Source organism: Microtus pennsylvanicus, chromosome 4, assembly GCF_037038515.1.
Source record: "Microtus pennsylvanicus isolate mMicPen1 chromosome 4, mMicPen1.hap1, whole genome shotgun sequence".
Taxonomy (NCBI): Eukaryota; Metazoa; Chordata; class Mammalia; order Rodentia; family Cricetidae; genus Microtus; species Microtus pennsylvanicus.
This window is the reverse complement of record NC_134582.1, coordinates 722,960-746,939: the sequence shown is the minus strand read 5'-3', so window position 1 is coordinate 746,939 and position 23,980 is coordinate 722,960. Positions and strand designations below refer to the sequence as shown.

Sequence of the window (23,980 nt, the reverse complement as noted above, 5' to 3'; positions counted from 1 at the left end):
AGAATTGATAATTAGACCAGTTGTCTTCGGGTTTCTATTGCTGTGAAGAGACACCATGATCACAGCAACTCTTATAAAAATATTTAAATGTGGTGACCTACAGTTCATAGGTTCAGTCCATTATCATCAAGGTGGAACATGACAGCATGCAGGCAGACATGGTGCTGGAGAGGTAGCTGAGAGTTCTACATCTTGTGGGCAACAGGAAGTGAACTGAGACACTGGGTGTGACTTTAGCATATATGAGACCTCAAAGCCCACCTCCAAATGACACACTTTATCCAACAAAGTCACATGTACTGCAACAAGACTACACCTTCTAATAGTGAAACTCCCTGTGAGGGCCATTTTCTTTCAAACCATTATACCAGTTGAATTTAGAAAGCAGAGCACTAGGTAGGTGGAAGGCTACTAGAAACAAAGAAGGGTTGATTGAATTTGGAAACAAGTTAAATGAGAAATTGGGCATGTAGGTGAAAGTTGACCTCTGATCAGGGCTGTTGACATGTGAGGATACCATTTATAAAAATGGACGACATTAGAAGAATATTATGTTCCAAAGTACACAACCTATAACATTCTATCAATATTCCTTAAAACAAAATTGATGAGAGGGTAATGAATGCTCATTAGACAAGGTATTAAATAGAAACAGTTCTTGCTTTCTGTTATATGTGGACTGTATTTGAGCATAGATTCTAGTTGATAGATCATGTTTTCACACTAAATGATGAAGCTAAAGTCTCTAGTCCAGTGACTCATCAGAAAGTATTGTTTTGTGGTTAATTCTTGTCTAAGCATGAAGAGAACATTATTCCTACTCTATAAATCAAACTCATCCCTCATACTGGGTGAGTTGATAAATGTTTTGAGTCACTTCTTCCTGGAAAACATTTATTTAATAAAGATCAGTCGGCTGCCGGCCTTGTAGTCTTTCTTCTGATCCTAAATTGGTTTTGAAGACATGTTTCATTTTTTGGGTTCAAATCATATTTCAAGAAAAGGAAACAGGGATATGAGCAGATCATCAATACCATATAAGCTATTTACCAGCTCTGGAGTAGCCTTAAGTTGGTATAGCTAACTTTTGCTATATTTCATCTTATATAATTTTAGGTACTTCTGCATCCAATTAATACTTTGCTGTAATATTCAACTTAGTTCTTCCTTCGTCTGTGGATTTTTACTAAGAACTCACCATCTTGGTGGTTTTCTCTGTTTGCTGAAGCCGTCAGTGATTTATTTGTAAGCACCTTTCAGATGCCCAATTTAAGTCTGTGAATAAATTATTTTGGCCATTGCATAGAACTGAAAAGATGCTTTGTTCTCCTATTACTCTACAGAAATATGCCTCTGAAATGAAGTAGCACACTGTGATAAACCTTACCTTGATCGAAGCACATTAGGGTAGGTTTGTAATTGCTGCGACTGGCGGGGGCACATCCTGTGATTAGGCTCTATACCCAAATTTTATAGCTTTTTGTTTTGTTTTGCTTTTAAAAGGCAAACCCATAAATGTGATAAATGTAATTCCAAGATAATGGAGTTAGGGAGCCATTACTGAAGGCAATTTTGGCTGAAAATGGAGAGTGTAAAAATGATGACTTTAAAATATTTAAAATTATGGAGGTGGAAATTAAATTGCAGACTTTGGATGAAAGTGTGCCCAGTGCAGGGAAAAGGAAAGTCACCCCCAATTTAAGGATAGAGTTTACAGTGAGATAAAGAGTCAGAGAGAGGGAAAAATATTGATCCCCTTTTTAACAAGGAGCTATTACAATTAGTTCCTACTCTAAAAGCATGGCATACGACAACTGGAGACATGGATTCATAGGTGTCATGCTCATCAGAGCTCTTTTTGACTGATCTGGAAACAGTTCAGTTAGCTTTTCTAAAGTTTATTTTTTGCTTTCAGTGTTTATAACTCCAACATGGTTCCTAGGTGAATTCCAGAAAATGGTAAATCCACAAGACAATTAAGAAAAACCTGCAGATTTTCAGATTGCTTCAAAGTGTTCAATATAGGTACTTTGATAATTTACTAAAATGTCTACATATTTCAGTGTATTTCCCAGTTGCAACAGTTGTAAGCTACCATGTGGGTGCTGGGAATTGAACCTGGATTCTCTGGAAGAACAGACAATGCTCCTAACCATGGAGTCATCTCTTGAGCCCTGCTTGTAAATTTTTTATATTTCAAACTAAAATCTTCCCTTCATTTAAAATTGATTAGAATTTCTATTAAAGTAACAATATGCTAATGCAGTTTAAAAGTAATTTTTAGACTTTTTCTCATACGATTTTTGTTTCAGATGAGTACCATTTGTATTATTAATTCCAATTCCATTAAGGGTTATTAAGTTTGGTCTAGTACTCAACAAATACTAAAAATAATAGTTCCTTATCTGATAGTATGGGAATTACTTTAAAAATATAGACATTTATGTTTTATTGTAAGCAATAGAGTCACAGCGAAGTGTGCCTGTAATGGTTTTAGTTGTCATTTTCAACCAGACAAAGGGCTAAAAGGCTGATCTATCATGCCTTTTCTTGGTTTCTTTTAGATGAAATGCTTTTCTAAAAGAGCAATGCAAAGGATTCAATGCAAAGAACAAACTCTGGCACTTTACTGAGAAAATAGGAAACTAGCTAAACCACGGAAAGGAAATTACCAAGCACAGGTTTAACTCCCAATTTGAAGATAAATACTCCTTCTCTTGTCTATGAACACAATGGATTTATTGGCACAGGCTGTGAATTGCAAGTGTGTTTTCTGGTGGTGCTAATTGGTTTGAACTAAGCCTGTTTCCTCACATCCTCAAAGGCATTAATGCTTGTTGGGTGTTAGGAAATAATCAAAGAAGGTCCCATCAAGTTCATGGGATGCATTGTGATCCTAGAACTGTTTTATGTGTCAAATGGAATATTTTACACAGAGGTGGGTTATGGGAATAAGGGATTTTCTCTTACTGAAGTATTACGCAAACAAATTTCTTGGATAGACCTGAATCTCATTTTAGTTCATTATGTGGAAATAAAGATAATAAGATATGAACACAATGAGTTGCCCAGATTTTAGAAGGGTCTCTAACATGAATATTGAATCTCTCTCAACTAATGCTGTTTCCAGAAATCTTTTAATGTACAGCAGAGGTGATTAGAGAAAGCAGACATGTTCCTCAGCATTATGAATAATTTTCCTTTTCTCCTTTTCCTGTGTTATAAAGATCTTTAACTTTTCCATTGTCTTAGATTATAATGGCTCCCGTTTGTCTTGAACTGGTTCTTTGCATGATGCTATAGAAGCAGAGTGTTTGACTGCAATATTTGAGGTCTGCAATAATTTTTCTTACTAAAATAGCTGCCCTCTGTCCACAAAGTATTACTTGCAGGAAAATCGCTATAAGCTGTTCTTCAATTGTTGTAGGAACTTAACATATGATCAGACTTTAAATGACAGATGACAAAGATTGCTACTTAAAAGGAATAATGTTTATGTACTGAATTAGCTCTTAAGTGATCACCATAATGGGTAAACATGGATCAAAGGCTTTCAGAAATTGCTTTAATTGGTTTTCATGAAAACAAAACCCTGCATGCTGGTACTCAGTCAGAACTTCTCCCCTGAGGAGTGGCTCTCGTAGTATTGGAAGGTGCTGTGCAAGCTGCCAAGGGAAAGAAATGCTCAGTAGTCCTACCCAGCTATAGAGCCTCTAAACCACAACAATGACTGGTCGTATAAGAGATCTAAATATTGAAACAGTGGCATTCACTTGGGTGTAGCTAACAGCTGTTTTATTGGACTTTAGACTTCTGGCACTGTAAACCTAGAGACCTGTGCAGGCTGAGGAGGCAGTAGGCCCAAGAGGAGAACCTACTACTGTCAGGTTTCTAAATTGACATCATTTCTAACTGTCTTCTCTATACTTATCCTCGTACCCACGAAAAAGTGTATCTCAGCCCTTATTAAAGAAGGTTTTTTTTGGGGAGGGTGGTAGGTGGAGACGATTACAGAGATCTGCGGTTGTCAATACACAGAGAATAAGTTACTGTGGATGTCCAACTCCCATGGCTTTCTCTAAAGCTAAGGTTCAGGGAAAATCATGGAAAAGGGCTTGAAAAAAATATTAGTCAGAGGTCTAGGATGCCTATTGCTAGATCATGTTCCTTAGATACAACACACAGGAAAAACATACCCATGAACTTTCAACAATCTACCTTCTTTGACAAGATGAGAAAAATGTCAATGCCATTTAATATGTCAATTCAGACAGGAAATTTCATGTGTCCTCACTTCTAGATGAAGAGTTACAGGGTGTCAGAGTTTGCTGAGATGAGTATAATCAGTTGTGTTCTAGGATGAACACCCATACAGAGTGTTCAATACACAATGTTCAGTCCTGAATATAGGAATGTAAGAGCAAAGATACACATATGCATATGTGGGACTTGACAATAACAATTAAAGAAGAAATCATGAATTTGGAATGAGGATGGAGGAGTTGGAAATACGAGTGGTGTAGATGTAATGTTCATGCATGAAAATTCTCAAAATGATCCCTTCTTCTTTTGAAGTACTACATGTTTAAAAAGCAAAACAATTTTAGAAAATCTCCACTCTGATTCACATATTAACGCATTAATTTACACACTCACCTTTATGGTTTATTTACAACCAGTAATTATGGAATCAGTCTAGGTGTCTATTAACTGATGAATACCTAAAGAAAATATGGTATCACACACACATACACAGACTCATACCCATACACACACATATGCACACACATATACACATACACATACAATAGTATTTTATCCAGTCATAAGGAAGAATTAAATTATGTCCTTTTCAGGAAAATGGATTGTACCGGGGATCATCATGCTAAGTGAACTATGTCATGCTTTCTGTCATTCCATCATAGGTGTAATTTAGAGAGGAAAAGGGAGTTGAGAATAAAAGACTTTTAAGGACATGGAAAGGGATAATGGAAAGGAAGAATTAGAGAGAAAAGTGGATGAGTAAGATGAGCAGAATATAGTATATGTCTATGAAAGTGTTACAATGATATTTGATATGTTCTACGATTAATTCCTGATAAAAATAGTAACCCCCCTTTTCTCATTGTGATAAAGCCAGTGCTTTCGTCACCATGAAAAATAAAGAACTTAAATTTCAAAATCCTCAGATCTTATGATCTGTAACAATCAGTAACAAATCTTTATAGAAAAATGTAACTCTCCAATTACAGTATGTATAGCTTTGTTTTCAGATTCTGTCAATGCAAATGCTCTTGTGTTTCTTTCTCAGACATTACCAGTGTTCTCTATATGTCACTCTTTCATATGCTTTCTTTTAAAGCCTCAGAGATAGAGGGATAGAAAAGACGACACAACAGAAACAGGAACAATTTTGCTGCCAATGTGGGGTGCATGTCTTCCGGCACTCCAGGGATCCTCCCATCTGCTCAGTCTTCTCAGGCCCAACTATAGCTGACAGGTTCATATTTAGGCCCAGGATTGTCTTATTTTAATTACAAGGAAATAATGAATCAGAAATCCATCACCTACTGCTTCCTTGTGCCCTCTGAGACAACTGCATTTGAGAAGGGTCAGAACGTTTTCTGTTGCATGAGATCAGTCTCTGACTCTGCTCTTCCTCCCCTTGTCTGAGTTTTATAATCTATATAGGATATCATTGTATGTACCTCCCTGGATTGCTGTAAGTGTTAAAATGAAATAAAATATCTAAATCACTGTATGGTAACATGAATATAATAAATATTTAACAAAGCATGACCACAATTAGGTCAGGCCCAGTGGTTAGATTATTATCACACTTAGTGAGAATCAGGTTCCTTATTCAAGTGTGAGAATTGAAACCCTCGGTAAAGGGGTTGAAATATTGTCACCTTCAGTGGGGAGAAATTTTATATACCAAAGCTTAAAAAGATTTGTAGTTTAGACATCTTGGTCTTGGAATTTAAAGGATTCTAGTTACCGTTTCTTGAACTAAGGGGGAAAGGCAGGCACATGGACGTAAACAAACAAGCATAAAGGACAGAATGGGCACTATCTGAAAGTAACTAGTCACTTCATGCCTAATGAAGCTGGTGCATCTTGTGGTTATATGACAGACTTCCCATTTCATGTTGAATGGTGAAATGAGGACAACAATTTAAATTGACACAAGGAAGCAAAGTCTGTTGCATTCAGTTGAACAGAAACTTAAGTTCATAGCCCAAATGTGATTAAGAGATATGCTTTGGTAGGCAAAGTTTCTTTGATAGCATTTTGTGTGTGTGTGTGGTATGTGCACATGCATAGGTGCACACATGATTATATATAAAAAAATACAGAGAAAACTTAAGATTCCTTCTATTCCATACTCCACTTCCTGTTTAATTCTTATCCACAGGCGCATGTGTTCTTGTACGTTAGTAAAGTGTAGATATCATGAATGTATTTCCTGTGTTTTATATGATAAACATCCTTAGCCTTCCATGACGTATTTGATCTCATTATATTACCAGAAATTTAGATTATTTCCATTATTTCCTGTTTCAATTAATGCTTGATAAAAATATTCACACATATTTTTGTGAAAATTATGTTTCCTGGGGATTATGTGTAGGCAGTTCCTTTTGGAGGAACAAAGAGTACAAATTGAAGGCTTATTAAGATTTGTTTTCTTTTGTGCTATTACCATACCGGTTTCCCAATTACAAATATATTTTGGTAATTTGACAATTACATTTTGAAATGCCTTTTACAGTAAATATGAAACATGGATGTTATTTGTTTCTTCCTATTTCTGGATTTTTTTTTCCTGAACTGCTTGCATTTCTAGGCAGATCTGATGACTATAATTATCTTCCTTTAGTATTTTGTGCTCATTCAGCTTTTTCAATATTGTGATGTTTAACTCCATTATCGTTTGAGCCAAATAATTTCAGTCTCTCTTCTTTTAGAGGTTTGTAAGAAACACTCTATCTTTCTGTGCTTTGAATAATACTTGGAACTTTTGTAGCAAAAGTTTCATAGCCATACATATTGAGGTCCTGGCCACGGTATAGATGTGATACCAGGAAGAAGAGATCCTGGATGTATTTCCTTTAGTAAATCAGGAAACAAAAACTACAATTTGTGTAGGACTTGGTATCATTCACTGAAATTACAGCACATTGGGAATTGGTTAATAATCCATTCTCCATAAAATTTATTATACAAACTAATGTGCTCTCCATGGAATTAAGATTACACATTTTGCATTTATGGCACCATTGAGGACTCATCAGCTTCCTAGTGTCAGCAAGGAAATCAGCAAATAGAATAGAGCATGGTAGAACGTATCAAGGTAAGCAGTGCTTTTGAAATGAAGCATAAAGAGTAGAAGAAGGCATTTGAGAATATGTGGCTGACACAAAGAAATAAAGTAAATACATTTCTTCAGGAACACCTGCTGTAGATTCTAACAGGAGGTGAGAAAACAGACAAGGGCAAGCGCAAAAGCACATAACTTCTGCTTTGTACTGGATTGACAATGAGGAACATGCAGCTTTTAAATAGGGATTGATTATAGTCAGACCCATGTTCTACCTTCATGGTGTAAGAATCCATGAGGACCAAAGAAGAGAGGAGTTTAAATTACAGAGTCCATTCGGGCAACTATTTCCATGGTCCTTTAGAAAAAAACATAAAAGCCTTTGAGTTTGTATCATATTTCTATCCTGTTTTGTTTAGATGTCATTATTTCTGTTGTACAACTTTCTCTGATATTGTGCTTAGTGCCCACGGGTGAAGCAAATGTCTTTAGTTAGTTGTTTTTGACCACCACATTGATGTAAGTTTCCCCCTGAGATTAAATAAGTACAATATATGATACATTCACTTTGAAAATATTTGAAACACAGTAGAGAAATCAGCAACAAACGCATATTTCAGAAATTATTTTTTGCCTCTACAGAGTCCAGCATAATTGAGGAAAGATATCAGTGTATCTTTTCCAAGTGCAGAAATTTATTTTATGCATTTATAAAAAAGTATGAAAAGAAAATAAGGTCTCTAGGACTCAGTGGCTATGTGACTCCTGTGCATGCAAGAGAAGGATGGCTAGCCAGACTTTGGAGGCTGGCAGAGGTTGACTGAGTCAAAAAGGAAGTTTATAAATGACTCTAGCTGTGCCACCATGAAGATTCTGAGAAGTCTTGTGTTGTCTCTTTGTAGACAGGATGGTGTAAGTCTAACACTGAGTAAGTTTCATAAAGTGCCAGCACTGCATATACCTTTAGCTATATTCTCCAGAAGCAGTGCTAAGGAGGAGGGCAAATGGACCAGACAAATTGCAGTTTCCATGAAAAGCCTCCAGGGAAGCCAGACCAGGGATGCAGAACAATAACCCATAAGCAAGGTCCAGGGAGGTGAACTTCAGCATTGTATAACTCAGAGTCCTGAGGATGTCCAAGGCAGAGGGAGTCCATCCCTTTTGTCATGGATGAACAGATAGGAATTTGGCTGTGAGTTACCCCAGGGGTTCTTCCCATGAACGAGAGTGCTAAGAAGCTTGGTTGCCTGACAAAGGTGAGGGGACCCCATGGGGATGCCCATGGAACATTTTTAGGATATTCATAGTGTCCATTTCAAACCCAGCCTCTTTCCAGCATTAATGAGACTCCTTGTGATACGGTACCCTTGCCCTCACTGGAGTTCTGGTCTTTCAGATATCATTGACCATCATGCGCATGCATGGTTTGGTGTTGATTCACCATTGCAGTTCTATCTTTTGTAGAAGACAAATATATAAAGCATATTCCATTCCAGAAATCCTGACTTTCTAGTTTTGATCAGCTATGAGTCAGTAAAATGGACTCGTATTGAAGCATTGAGGGGAATGCTGCATGGGTCATTCTGTTACTGGATTTTCTTAAAGCACTGTTGGTGTTGCAGATGAAGATAGTAATTCTGAGCCTGAGCAGAAAGACTCATTTTATTATCTTAGAGGAAATGACGTTTATTTCATTGAACAGGTTTTCCCTACAGAAATTTTTTCCCTACAGAATTTCAGGCAGATATTTTAAGTAATTTTTTTCAGGGTAAAATTAATTAGAAGAATCACATTAATAAAAAAATGGTCATTTTTTAAAATTATAGCCAGGTGGTGGTGACACCTAACCCAGAACTTGGGAGTCAGATGCAGGTGAATGTCTGTGAGGCCAGTTTGGTCTATAGAGAGAATTCTAGGACAGTGAGAGCTGTTACACAGAAAAACCTGTCTCAAAAATACAAAAACTAACCAGCCAAACCAAAAAATACACACAACACAACACACAGACATACACACACAAACAACAGCCCCAAAACATAAAAAAACCAAAAACCACACCCCCAAAACAACAAAACAAAACTGTATGTAAATCTTGATTCTGTAATTGAACTTGATTTTCAAGTTTGATTAAAGCATTTGTGTCTACAGAAAGTTGGAGTATGTAAATCCACATCTATGTAAATATGGGTTTATTACACTTTGGAGAATGGAATGTGTCATTTCTTGTTTTTATATTTTCATATTTGAGTCATTACTCAAATGTCGTGCATTAGAAATGCCACTTAGCATTTCTGGAAAGCTACTTGGGAATATAAAAGGAATATAATGAACAAGATTATAGTTATATAGTTAGAAGATATGAGAAAGAAAAGAAAACTGAACTTGGAAAAATATACTTGATGTAAATGCAGTAAACATGGGCAAACTGAACATCTAGAGTTTCCTCTGGCGAAAATGTCTATTACCCTTTCACAGATCTTAGTGAGCCCGGAGTCAGTGGGTAGACCTGCAGCAGAACTCACAGGTCCATGTGGATATGCAGGCCTCTATGGTGAATATCTAAGAGCAACTGAGCCTGGTACTTCAATTTTTGCTTAATGACAGTTGGAGGGAGCAAAGGAAGGAATGGGTGGGGAGGATAAAAAAAAAGAACAGAGTGAGGGAGGGTGGGAGCAAAACTGGGAAAGAAAGAAGGAAGAAGCAAGAGAAGAAACCAGGATCAAAGTCTCTTGCATCTGCTTTTACTGTTTCCTCCTGCATGGGTCCCACAAGCCCACAATGATCTTAACAGGTACTCACTTCTCTGAACACACCCATGACATCATCAGTGGGTCAAGGCTAGCTTCTGGCCTTGCCACTTTCCTTTGCTACAGCAAGGCTGCTTTGGCCTCTTTGTCTGTGGGAACCTAACTTTTTACTTATGCTTGAAAAACAATCTAATGGGCAATTTCACACTGTGTTGGTGCCTGCCAGGAATCGAAACTGTTATATGCATTTTAATAAGGATAAGGGCAGAAGCTGATTTCTAATTATAGGATTTAAGGCATCAGAGAGTAAGGTATTTAGAATCTAAGGCTACCTTGGGTCCTGTTTGTCTCTGTGAAATTCAGTCTCCATGCAGGAAAAAAAAGTCCAGTTATCTCTGCCAGCCTTCATTGTGATATAAGAATTGAGAGCTGGTTCGGTGATTTGATGTGGCTCCATACCCGCCCATTGGGGTGAAAAGAATTCTGGCATTCACGGGCTAGGCTGCTTCTCTGCATAAACTCAGGATGTTAGCATATGCTATGCATTTAATGCCAGCATCTAAGCAAGGAATTTTTCAAGGTTGTTCGCCTTACTTTAAAACACACTGCCAATGGAAGATGGGCTTGCCAGTAAAGTATTTGTGTGGAAGTCATGTCAAAAAGTCAGATGAGATGTCTCTGTGGACCTAGCTATGGAGAGGTTGGACATGAGGTTCCCTTGTTGGCTATCCAGTCTAGCTGAATCATCAAGCTCCAGGTTCAGGAAGAGACTGTTCTAAAGACATCTGATGTTGACCACTGTTCCCTACACACATGGACAGACACATACACGCACACCTGTATACACATGTGGATATGTTCACACAACATACACACACGTTTTCCTTCTTTTATTCACTATATTCTTTTCTCATACAATATAATTTGAAAACAATTTCTCTTTCCTCTACATCTTTCAGTTCCCCTACCTACTTTCACATCTTGATCCACTCCCTTTCTGTTTCTCCTCAGGGAAGAACAGGTATTGAGTAAATAACAGAAAAATCTAACAAAATAAAATATAAGGTAAAATGAAAACCATCACATGGAAGTGGGACAAGCCAAGCCAACCAAAACCAAGATGCGCAAGAGAGGGCTCAAGAATCAGAGACACAGTCATTTATGCATTCAGGAGTTCTATAAAAGCACCAAACTGAAAGCTAAGATACATGTGCAAAGGTCTCGGTGCTGAACCTGGAGACCCTGTGCTGGCTGCTTCAGTCTCTGTGAGTTCACATGAGCTTTGCTCAGCTGTTTTAGAGGACCTTGTTTTCCTGGAGTCCTTCAGCCCCTCTGTCTCCCCTACTCCTGCCTCCTCTTTCATGTGGTTCCCTGAGCTCTGGGGGGGACAGTTGGGTAGAGACATCTGGTTTAAAGCGGCACATGCATGTTTTTAGTATATAACATAAAATGTACTGTATTCCAGCTTATGTTCTCTGCTGAGATATATTAAAGAAAGGATTAATCTTCTTGCATGTTTTTTTCTTTTTCTTCTAAAAATTTCCTACATAGAAAGTCAATATCTATTCATAAATGTGGGAAACCCTTGACAACATTTTAGAAGAAAAACTGAAAGTGCGTGGACTGTAATATATTTCTGTTTTAAAAGATTTCAGAAATGTACTTCTTAAAATTCTTGTGCCCCCTTATTTGTTTTTCTAGCTAGGATAAATTAATGTAGAATTGTCAAAAAGTTGTAATTTTTCATGTGTTTTAGCCAATTTTTTGTTACCGTCTTAAACAAATAGCATTACTTCCAGGTAGCATGGTGAGAGAATCTGAGTGGCAATTAAAATGTTCAGATCCTGGTTACCCTCAGACAAAGCTCTCTAGGCTCAAGAGCTCTTGGAAGCTGCCTGGGGAGCATCTTGGGTTATCTACGTCTGGGGCTGTAGATTGGATCACTGTTTGGAGTCCTGGGTAGAGTGAATCATATTTGCCAAGCCGTGAGGCAAGTGGTTTTCTGTCTGGGGCTTGGACAGGTGCAGCCAGTTCTGACACTATTGTCAATTTTTCTTTTATTTGTGATTTCTGGGGTGAGTCCCTGCTTCATCATCTAGGACTGATCTCTTTTGTTCCATTTAGACAAATGTCTCTGTCCTGCTTTTGGGATGGCTTTGTCAGGCTGTGTTTTATCTCCTGATGGTAGCTCTCATCCTTCCCTCTTTATCATTGCTTTTCAGGCAAGCAATCTCTTAGCTCATTTTTATCTTGCTTTGTTCCTTTACCTTTTATCTACACTTTAAATGAAGGATGTCAAATGGTATTTCATGGTGGGGCCTGTGGAAACTGTCACTTTTCTAAACAAGGCATCCTGGGTGCTTCAGAATGGGCTGATAAAGCTTCTGTTACCCAAATGTAGTCCTGAGTTATGGACACAGCTACTGTAACAAGTGTTGCAATCTGTATGGCTTTCCCAAAAGGAGAGTATTATGGGTGGATGAGGAGCTTGAAGTGTGTGGTACCAACATCAGTTGCTCTAATATCTGTGCCAGGTCTTTCCCCAAGCCCCAGCTGTTCCTTGGCTTGTGGCACTCCACCAGTCTCTGCCTTCATTCTCCTGTGGCATTATCCCTCTTGTTCTGTGTCCAATTTCCCCCTCTTTATAATGTAAAGATGCTGGTCATATTGCATAAGGGTTGACCGACTGCAGGATAACTTCATCTTTAATTGCATCCTCAATGGACCTCATTCTAGACCACTTTATTCGCTGGTGAAGGCTGTGAACCTTGCCTTATAAATTTAGTGGAACGCATTCCTAACTTAGTCCTTGTGGAACCTTGGAGCATTTTAAGGAAAGGGTATCTAAACTATTTGTTACTTTCTGTGTTTGAAATGAACACATTTGCAGTGATTTTGCAGCAGTAACTGGAAGTTGGCCTGCTGCAGCTCTTTGAACACTCACGTGTTTTAGGTTACAGGTTCTGTTCCTTTTCTGCTTGAAACTGCTTGAAACTTCAGTTAGGGGTCTGCCACAACTGACGTTTTTTGGCTTTTGTCTGTCACAGGAAGAGCGAGGGTGGTAAAGCTACTTTGGGGGAAACTTTGTCTTTGGGGTCTGGCCTCCTTCCTCTGCCCTCGCTACAGCATCCTCCCACACTGCCTGTTCTGTGAATTTCAGAAACCTCTCTCTCTCTTTTTTTAAATTTTATTTTTTTAAAGAAAACAAACTATATTTTTTCATTATACATACCAGGCCAAGTTCCCACTCATTCCCGTCCTCCCATTTCCTCCACATACCCTCCCATCCCACCCCTTTCTACTCCTCAGAGGGTAAGGCACATTGCTTTGGGGAAGGTCCAAGGCCCTCCCTACTATACCTTGGCTGAGCAAGGAAAGAGGTGTCTTGATTCAGGGAACCATTATGGGGTTAGCAAGAAACCTGGCTCTAGAGAAATTTCCAGGAATTCACAGGGATGACCCCAGCTAAGATCCTAAGTAATAGAGGAGAGGGGGTCTGAACTTGCCTTGCCCTGTAGTCAGAATGATGAATATCTTAAATATCACCATAAAACCTTCATCCAGCAACTGATGGAAACAGAGGCACATTCCTGTATTGGAGCACTGGAATGAGCTCCGAAAGTGCAGTTGAAGAGTGGGAGGAATGAAAAACCAATCTTTTCTACTTTCTGGACCCTCATTTCCACTTCTTGGACTCTGTTTAAAATTAGAAATTAGTGTGTTTATTTATTTAGTTTTGTCTATTTATTTTTGTCTGCTTGTCTGGAAATTATCTCAGGTCACTGTAGAACACTATCTTTGGCATCCTAAAGTCAATGTTCAGAGTTTAGAAGAGTCCCATTGAGCATTTTCACAGACTAGGCAGGGATGGGAATACACTGAAGCCACTAGTGTTAACACTTCTAATTAACTGATGTAATAATAGCTACCACAGATGGCTAGGGGCAATTCTGCACTGTGTAACAGTTAGTCTATTTTAAACATCCAAAGAACAAGTTATTGTCTTGTACTTTGGAAACCAATTGAGACATCTAAGCAAGGGGGAGCTGTAGATTCCACTTCACTCCCACAAGAAGTGGTGGAGAAGTGAGAGTAGACAAAAACACCAGAGGGTGGCAAATACAGAGTGACATTCAGAGAAGAACACTTGAGAAAGAGGAGCAAATTATGAAGCAGAAGGAAGGCATGAGGAAAGAAAAGATGTAAGAAAACATAGATGCCAACCATGTAGAGTGGGGCTTTACAGAAGGTTGGCCAGCTAACATTTAGGGTCAAGGCCACAGGTAACAGTTGGAGTATTTGGTGGAATATTAGAAATGGAGGCTAAGTGCATGAAATACTCATGTAAAATAAGAATGCAGGGGAAACCCACACCTTCCACAAATTTGAATGACTAGGGAAGAGTAAAGAATAATTGAACATGGGTAATATATCTCAAGGTCTGAGGTGGCTCTCAGAGGGGAGATATTCCACTCAGGGATGAGTGAAAGGTATCTGGTTAGAAACAGATGTGGAAAAGAAGGAGACTTGGAGGTGGGAATATTATTGCATGAAAAATGCAAGGGCTCAAGAATAAAATTAATTTTGTTAAATTTGCATTCTGTCACCTACAAGCATAGTGTTTTGGGAAGTTAAGATGCCTCTATTTGTGAAACAATCTGGTAATTTTATTACCTGATTAACAGTTACAGCAAAAATGAGAGCCCAAGAGTGTGAAGGGTTTTTACAAACCAAATGCTTCCAGTTAGTTCAGTTGTCTGGCTTCCCAAAATTTATTCAACAAATAGTTTTAGCTCTTTAATTAAGAAAATTTCATTAGAAATTAAATGATCCATGTGAGATAGTTATTGACAACCATGCTGAGTATACCAATTAGAAGTTTTAGTCTCTTTTATTAGTAGCCAGACCTAGTGCAGGCTTGTGCCTCTGAAAAAAATCCTTTGGCATCCAAGCTCAGGGATATAGAGATTTTAAGGACAAAATTTACAAAGATCATACATACTTTACACCAAAGTTATTTGAGGATCAGAGTAACCTTGAAATGTTCATTCCCGGAAGAGCATAGTAATTATTTTAGACACAACATGCCAATTATTATTATTATTAATGTTTTTTATTTTAGAGACAGGGTTTCTCTGTAGCTTTTTGGTTCCTGTCCTGGAACTAGCTCTTCTAGACCAGGCTGGCCTTGAACTCACAGAGATCCGCCTGCCTCTGCCTCCCGAGTGCTAGGATTAAAGGCATGTGCCACCACCTCCCGGCATGCCAATTATTTTTTATTTATACTTTTTTAGTTACTTTAGTTTACTTTAATTATTTGGGTTAGTATGTCTGGACCATGGTCAAGACCATGCAAATCTCAACTGTCTTCCAGGGTAGAAGTGACTGTTGTGGAAGAGGGGGTAGGGAGTTGAGAACTTTCTAAGCAAGCACAAAATGGAAGCAGAAGAGAAGAGTGTTACCTTAGTCATTTCAGCAATAGCTATAAGATAAATTCCTATGTGAGGTTTTTATAGCTTGCCCAACTATCAATCTTGGCCTTAATATTACTATTTTATATTTTTCGTACTCCTTTTTTTATTAGATTTTATCTATTTTATATTCTCAAGCTGTATCAACTTCATGCATTAGAGCTATTTAGTCTTTTTGTACTTGTAAGTTCCTCTTTTCTTCTTTGTTATATTTTTCATAAGTTTGAGTTTTGTGCAGTCCAATGTTCTGCCTTCTCAAGGTGTCATATAATACACTTCTCAACTCTTTAGCTTTGTAAATTGGTAGTAAATTTAAAAGCATGGTTAGAATGGAGCTTGGTTGTTTTGGCAAGACTACTATTTTTTTAGGAAACATGAATATCTTTTCATGAATTTTCAGTTTTATTTTACCTTTATATAGAACTCCTATTTTATTTTGGCACTAAAATGTTATTTTAAATATATTTCTTAATATGAGGATTATTGCAGATGTCAGTGCCACCCAAGGCAATCAAAAGGCATCTTGTATTGATTACAATGTGGAGTGCAAATTGACTTTCTATTTAAAAAATAATTTTGATTTCCCTCTTTAATTTCTTGCAAGGGTGGCTGTTGTGGCTCAAAATAGAGTGGTGTTACTTGTTAGTTGGCTTGCACAAAGGCTTGACTTGTGAAGTTGGTATAAAGAGACCCACGTCTCTGTGATATTCATGGGGTCATTTAATAATCCTTTCCTGGAAGACATGATATACATACATATCTACTTACCCCAGAAATTAATCTCATGATGATGGACCAAATTTGGTGAACCAATAAATTTTATTGAGACAACTAACAGAATTATGGATAAGGGTTCATTTACAGGAGCAAGAATGACTCAAAGGAAGCTACATCATCCCCAAAGAACAACCAAACACCCCCAAACTGGTGACAACTCATAGAAGCACTAAACCTGGAGCTTTCTACTGCTCTAGGTTGCTTGCTGCCTTGACAACCCCAGGCAGGTTTATCCAAAATTTTGCAAGTTTGAGCTTTCCCAGACATGCAACACTTGCTTTACCTCCAGTGGCTCCCCTTCCCTCCTGCAGGGAGTGTTACAATTCTGGAAGAAACTGTTATACATCCCTGGATGATGTGAAGAGCTTCCCAAACTGCAGACTGGGTGATAGGCCTGTGGGATACTGATTATGATAGTCAGCAACTAGGGATTTGAAACAAGAAAGAAGTATAATTAGACCCAGCAGTGATTGGTTCTGCAGAGGTGGAGCAGTACTTCAAAAAATAGATAAAGCACAGAAGTAATTTTTTTAATTAATAATCTATTAATTAAAAGAAAAGTCACTTGTAAATTTGAATATACCAATAAAAATTAGACAACAGTATTTTATTTTCATTTTAGAAACTAGTACATGGCTGGATTATACGTATGGAATCAATGAGTTTCTATTTTATTTTTCATTTTGGGAATCAATTAAAATTTATTATGGGATTCAATTAAAATCAGACCTTTTCTCCCCATGGCAGTTTTGTCTCTGGTTTAAATGGATTCACCTTTAAATTTGCCATCTATCAGGATGGTGTGCCTTCTTCTTTATGTCAGATTTTCTTGATTGTTATTTTTAGTCTCACATTGGACAGTCTTCCACTTGGATGAGCCTAGCAGTCACAAGCAACCTTTGTGTAGAACTTGGTTTTCATTTCAGACCAAAAAGTCAACTCTCTTAGAATGATATTTGACTGGGGTGGGGTGGGGGCACAGGGGAAGCTTCTTGATGCTTCTAACCAGCTATCCTGATATTTTGCTGTTGTTTGAGTCTGCAAGGAGGTGGGTCTGGGTCCTTATGTGGAGCCTGAACTGGAATCTGTCTGCCCTTAAAGCTCCCTCCATCTCTTAGGTCTGGCTGTTTATGGGTAGAGATTTTCTCCAGTGCTTCATGGATTTGTCCTTCATATAAATTCAGGTAATTTACTTAAGCAGAATGTATCGTTTCTTGCATTAATTGACAAGTATATGGAGCTGCTCCTGAGAACAGAGTAGGGTGGGAACAGCCTAAAGAAAGCTTCTGCAAAGAGAAGCATCCAGAAGGACTGAAGACAAGGAGCTGTGAAAGTGATTCCTGAAGACAAGCACCAAAATCTGTAGCCAGGGATTTTACCCGCCTTCTCCTGAAGGCCCAGAACTGCTTGGAGCCGTTTTACTAATCACTGCTAATGTCTGAATTGGCATTTCCCTTCTGTTTCCCATTGTTTTTCTAGGAACTTCCCCTAAGCTTTCATTTTATTATTACTTTCTTCTTATACTTTTTCTCTTTTTCATTTTGTCCCCTTCTTTTGTGTTGGATTGTAGCTTAGAGATGAAACAGTTTCTGTATACCTCTTATGTGGGTAAAGTGTTACTTTTGCTGAACATTTGCAAGGCCACACACTGAAACACTAGATAATTGTGGCTTTTCTATTTGCAAGGGTTTTCACACCAGGAGCCACTTGTTACTGCTAGTTTTTGGTGTCAGTAGATATAAGGTCCTAATCTAATATGAACAGCAAATCATACGGTACTTTAGACCTGTACTCTCTTTCAAATGCACTATTTTCTTATTGTCCATTGCCTTCCCTCACTCCCTTCCTTTTACTATTGATTATTGCTTTATAAGCCCAAACACTTGTTCCTTGTCACTTCTGAGCATAGCTGACACAGATAAATAGATGCTCTTCTATTTTTTCCATTCCACCTGCCCATAAATTCTGTGACATATTGCTGTTTAGATGTCTCTTCTTAGCTAACAAATAAGCGTTCTTGGTTTGTGGCAGTAAAGACTTTGGATGAATCGAGCTGGAGTTTCATTCACTTGTTACAGCTCTGAGATATTCTGATCTTAGAAACAAAAATTTTGAGTTGTAGTATCTTCATTAAGTCCACAAACTTTCTGGTCTCAAAAATGATGGAGTACCCCTGAAGAACATTTGTTCATGTGAGTTAATATCTGTCATGTTCATGGTGCTAGATCTTTGTAGTTAAAATTTGCCTTTCTACCCTTTGCTCTTCTTCATCAGAATTTATAAATTCCTCAATCTTTTCAATTCTACTCACCGTTGCCTTCTGTAATGTCTGAATCTCCTGTCCAGAATTATGTTCCAAAGACTTCATTGAGGATTCTAAAGTATGAAGTTTGTCCGTTAGAGATAACATCTCATCTTTGGAGATAATTTTTATGGCATAAACTGTGCCTTCTTGTATTGACAATCTTTCTGTCAATCTGTCATAAGCTTTAGACAAAATCTGATTGTCACATTCAGCAGTTTTGATTCTCTCAGTTAATGTTTCATTTCCTACAGAAAGGGACTGAAGCTTACAATCCAAATCAGCTGTTCCCTCTTCCATAGTAATGAATTTCTCCTTAATATCAGCCACTAATGTTTCAGTTCCTACAGAAAGGGACTGAAGCTTATGATCCAAATCAGCTGTTCCCTCTTCCATAGTAATGAATTTCTCCTTAACATCAGCCTGGAGAACTTCAAACTGATTCTCAATTGTTTTTAAGTGTTCAATCTCTGCCTTAAGAATCCTGGATTCGTCTTGTAAAGACTTTATCATATTTCTATTATCAAACCATTTAGTGGCAATGAAAACTACGAATCCCAGAAGGATCCATAGATGTGGGGTGATAGACACCTCTTGTAAAATCTCCCACATGGTACAGTTAAAAAAACTGTTAAATTCTTGAATACTAACGTGTTCAGACATTTTGTTTATAAAAGAAAAAATTTTTTACCTGCAATGATCGGTTCCTGCCAGTGATGGTCTCTGTGTTTTTGGAGCCTGTCCTGGAACTAGCTCTTGTAGACCAGGCTGGCCTCGAACTCACAGAGATCCGCCTGTCTCTGCCTCCCAAGTGCTGGGATTAAAGGCCTGTGCCACCACCGCCCGGCCAAGTCACTTTGTCTCAGACCAAATCTGCTGCTGTGGCAGCTTTTGTTGCAAAACCGTAGGTACTTGAGCTTCCGCTAATTCAGGCAGTGGGGTTCCGCTGTAAAACTTAGCCAAGGCAGGCAGAATGGGCCTGTGTGGCCGAGTATGTCTCGGACCCGGCACTGAGGCCGGAGTCACGAACTGAAAAACAGTACCCGGGAGGGTGCTGTGTTAGCTAGCAGGCTACCCACTTGAGTCGGGGGCAAAATAGCCCACGTTGGATGCCAAAATGTAACGGCGTAAACGAATGCAGACAGATTGTAAAAATATATATAGCTATAATGGCGAAATAGACTTACAGAACCACTGTTCCCGTGGAGACCAGGAAAGCAGAAAAAGGGACAGCTGGGAGCACGCTTGCCAAATTTATAGGCAAACATTAGCCCGAGGCGAACACACCCCCTAAGGGGCGGGACTTATCCCTACAGATCTTAACACTGAATACAGTTTTAAACACAAGAATCTTTGGGTGCTCACTGCACAAGATAGCAGAGTCTCTGACAGCACATGCTTTGCACTCATGAGAAAACAGGAGTGGAGAATTATATTTTCCTATTTCTTTGAAAAAAATTGAACCTAATAGAACTCTAAAAGGCATACAATGGTCCCCAGAAAATATTAAAGCAGACAATTATTGAAGTACTTGATGGCGGTTTCTTGTGCTGTAAACTCTAGAAATGGTGAGATGAAGGGTAGGAATTCGAGGGAGAGTATTTTTGGCACCAGAAATTTATACTAATGTAAGTCTCCATACACAGACTAGATATTTTTGTATAACCAAATGTAGTTAATGAAAAATGATGTAGTATCTTTTCTTGGCCATTAAACCTTAGTCTCTTGTCTCATATTATAATCTGGAAATTGGTGTCACTGGTTTAGTTTTGTGAATTCAGACCCTGATATGATCACTGCTATGAGAGTACCAAGGTTTTCAGTTATATTTCTCATTATCTGATCAACCAAGTAACATTAGAAAGACATATGTCAAGCATTGTATACCGTTTCTGTCTATAAAACCTTGTTGAAAAATCCATTCTCTTATAAAAATGCAAAGCATGGATATTGTTTAATCTTGAAGCAACTGCACTAGGTAATTACCAATCCAATCAGCTCAGTGTGAGTTCCTGGGTAGCCTCCCCTCTCTGTGTGAATATCCAACCACCTGCTTAAAGCTCTGCTTCTTTTTTTCAGATAGTTTTGAGATAACTGCACCCCCAAATGGCCACCTGTCTGCAGAACCTGGACAAAATGTCACACTCAGTTGCCAGCTTCCAAATAACTGGCCAGTGCAACAAGTAATGTGGGAAAAAGTCCAGCCCCATCAGGTAGATGCCTTAGCTTCCTGTAACCTATCTCAAAGGAAAACTTACACATCAAAGTACCTAAGAAAAACATGGAGCAACTGCAGCCAGGGGAGCACACCGAGTGTCCTCATCATCCCCAATGCCACGTCTGCTGACTCTGGACTTTACAGATGCCGTTCTGAGGACAGCACAGGAGAACAGAAAACCTATGTCATAAGGCTGATCATAACTGATGGTGAGTGACAAGAGATGTTCCAAGTGTCAAAAGTAGGCAAAAAACTGGCAACAAACAAAACAAAAAGCTCACTGTGAATTGGTCTCCTCTCCTTTAATTTGTAGTACATGTGTTCCTTTAATGGGAGTCTGTTGTATATCGATATTTTTAATGTTTAAATATGAAGCTTCTAGAAAAGTCGGTTTCTATATGTCTCTTTGGAAAGAACTTCAATATGATTTATTTTTCTTCATAGTCCAAAAATATTTTACCTAAGACTCATGTGCATATATATGTTTTAATAAATATTTTTATTGGTTTAATTAAGTATGTTGAACATTACTAAATTGTAGGATTTGGTATTTATCTGGTTAACTCTTTTATCATAGACTTACAAAGAGAAATGTTTCATTTTACATTTTTTTACATTGTATACATTTTGTGATACAAATGCAAAGGTGAATAATTGAAATCTGGGCTTTCTCCATTGCTCTCTACCATTTATTTTCCTTACTTCCATTCATTCTTCTTTCTTTCTTTCTTTCTTTCTTTCTTTCTTTCTTTCTTTCTTTCTTTCTTTCTTTCTTTCTTTCGAGATGGGTTCTTTCACTGTCAATGAACTCAAAACTCAGTTTTGTCTGCACTGAGTGTGTGGCCTGCCCCAGAATATATGAGTCTCTATTTCAACTCATGCTGGGGTAACAGTCACACTCTATCATATCCATTGGTTTGTGGGTTCTGGGAATCCTCTGCTTCTGTGGCAGGCACTTTATTTGCTGAGTCATTTCCCAAGCCAAACATTCCATTATTTTGTTTTCACACTTGCTACATTTATGAACACACGTGTGTGCAAACACTCACAAACACTCAGACTCACACGCACACATGCAGAGGATATTATCAGCCTGTATCTTCATTGTCTCACTTCTCACTGTGGATTTCAGAGAGATGCCTGGATATCATGATCCTCAGAAGGAACAGAATGCTGTAGCAATGGTTTCTAAGTTTTTTTTTTTTTTTTAATTTTTTTATTGATAAAAGGAGGATAAAGAAAAGAAAAAAAAAACAAATTTCCACCTCCTCCCACCAGCCTCCCATTTCCCTCCCCCTCCTCCCACTCTTCTCCCCCTCCTCCCACCCCTCTCCCCTTCCCCCCACTCCTCTCCCCCTCCCTTTCCAGTCCAAAGAGCTGTCAGGGTTCCCTGCCCTGTGGTAAGTCCTAGGTCCTCCCCCCTCCGTCCATATCTAGGAAGGTGAACATCCAAACTGGCTAGGCTCCCACCAAGCCAGCAGATTGCGTAGGATCAAAACCGCGTGCCATTGTCCTTGGCGTCTCATCAGCCCTCATTGTTCGCCATGTTCTAAGTTTTGAGAGGACTGTGCTCTCAGATTCTTGACAGTGTGCCACAGACAACTGACCTTGAGGTTTACAAAGATGACCTTCATTCAGGCCCTGTGGACAGTTCTCTGAGGCTGTACTTCTTTCTGTATTCAGAATTTGTCTCCTCTGTCATAATGAAGTTTAAAATGTTGAAAACATCAGGGTAATCAAAAGTTGCATCTCTTCTTATGAGAGCAAGAAAGAAGTTTTCTCGGTGTATAGAAGTGAAAATACAAAGGCCAATGCTATGGCGTTGTAGAGGTCTGTACTACTGGAGTAGGGAGTCAGGCTTTTCTGTTTCTGCCTCTGGGAAACTCTCTCACTGCCCAAGAGCAAAGTATTATTTTACCGGTAAAAAAATTTATTATCCCTCTCTTCTTTTTATTTTTCAAGTCCACCTTCCTTTCTTTTCTGCCTCTATGCACTTCTTTCTTTCTTCCCTCCTTTCTTCTACATCCTGCTTCCTTCCTTTTCTTCTTTCTGCCCCTTCCCCTCCTCTCTCCATCCATCCTTTCCTTCTCAGCTGCTTTTTGTTTTCCTTCTCTCATCTTGTTTCCATTCTTCCACCTGTCTCTTCCTTTTCTCCTTCCTCAGATCTATCCTGGCTTCTTACCTACTAACCTTCCCTACCTATCAGACTTCCCTTCCCTTCCATTCCCTCCCCTCCCCTTCTGTTGTTCCCTTCCCTTCTCCCCTTCCCTCCTCCTCCTTCCTCCTTCCTCCCCTCAATTCCTTCCTCTCTCCCTCCCTTCTTTCCCCCTCCCTCCCTTATTACCTTCTTCTTTAATTTCAGTGAGTTTGCTTGCCTTGGCAGTGCCTAAATATTTATAGGCAATTCTTTCAGCCTGCGGCTGCCCTCACAATTTCTGCTCATATTGGAAACTGGTCTTTCTTTCTGCATTGGACTAAATTAGGGAAGATTCAGTGTAACAGCAGCCTCTGTGCCTGCTGCCAGTGCAGCTCTGTGTAGACAGGACAGCAGCTACTGGAGAATAGCAGATTTTCATGAGCTGAGGGACAGAGAAACATTGGACTGAAAACAATATCAAAGACTGGCTGGTTGAAGGAATATTTGGTGTGTGGGGGTGGGGGAGAAATATTAACAGAATGCTTTGTCTTACTTGTTGAGTATTCCTGTAGGCACAGACAGGAAATGCTTCTTACCAAAAAATCTCTTGCATCACGGAAGTTATTTTGGATTGGGACCAAACAAAGAGTAAGAATGGATGTTAATTTTTTGTTTAAAACAATCAAAAGGGCAAGTACATATCCTATACAGAAATTTCACAGAGCAACTTTCAAAAATGTATGAAATAAAGTCTTATGTAGTAAATCCCGAGAATATGTTTATAAACTTCTTAGGCCATAGAAAAAGCAATGGGAACAGGTTTTAGGAGATGTTGTTTAACTTTTACAAATTAGTGAAAATGTCTTTTCTTTCTATGTTGAATATATTTCACAAAACTATTTCTCTGGAGATAAAGTATAAACAGTGTAAAAAAATCTGCCATCAGATGGAGGTGACAGTGTAATAGCAGGTATTGTTAGTGTCCACAAGGCTTGAACAGATGC

At 38.5% G+C, this 23,980-nt stretch overlaps 1 protein-coding gene across 4 annotated transcripts in view; it reads left to right on the top strand.

The window, feature by feature from the left end:
• The window catches only part of Cd226 (CD226 molecule), a 96,914-nt gene that overhangs the window by 38,927 nt on the left and 34,007 nt on the right, over positions 1-23,980 (top strand). For all 4 annotated transcript variants that reach the window (XR_012910250.1, XM_075968103.1, XM_075968105.1 and 1 more), the window contains exon 4: positions 20,701-21,048. Coding sequence is in view for 3 of the 4 variants with exons in the window: in XM_075968103.1 (XP_075824218.1) it covers positions 20,701-21,048 (348 nt within the window). In the remaining variant the exon portion in view is untranslated. The remainder of the gene's footprint in view (positions 1-20,700; positions 21,049-23,980) is intronic.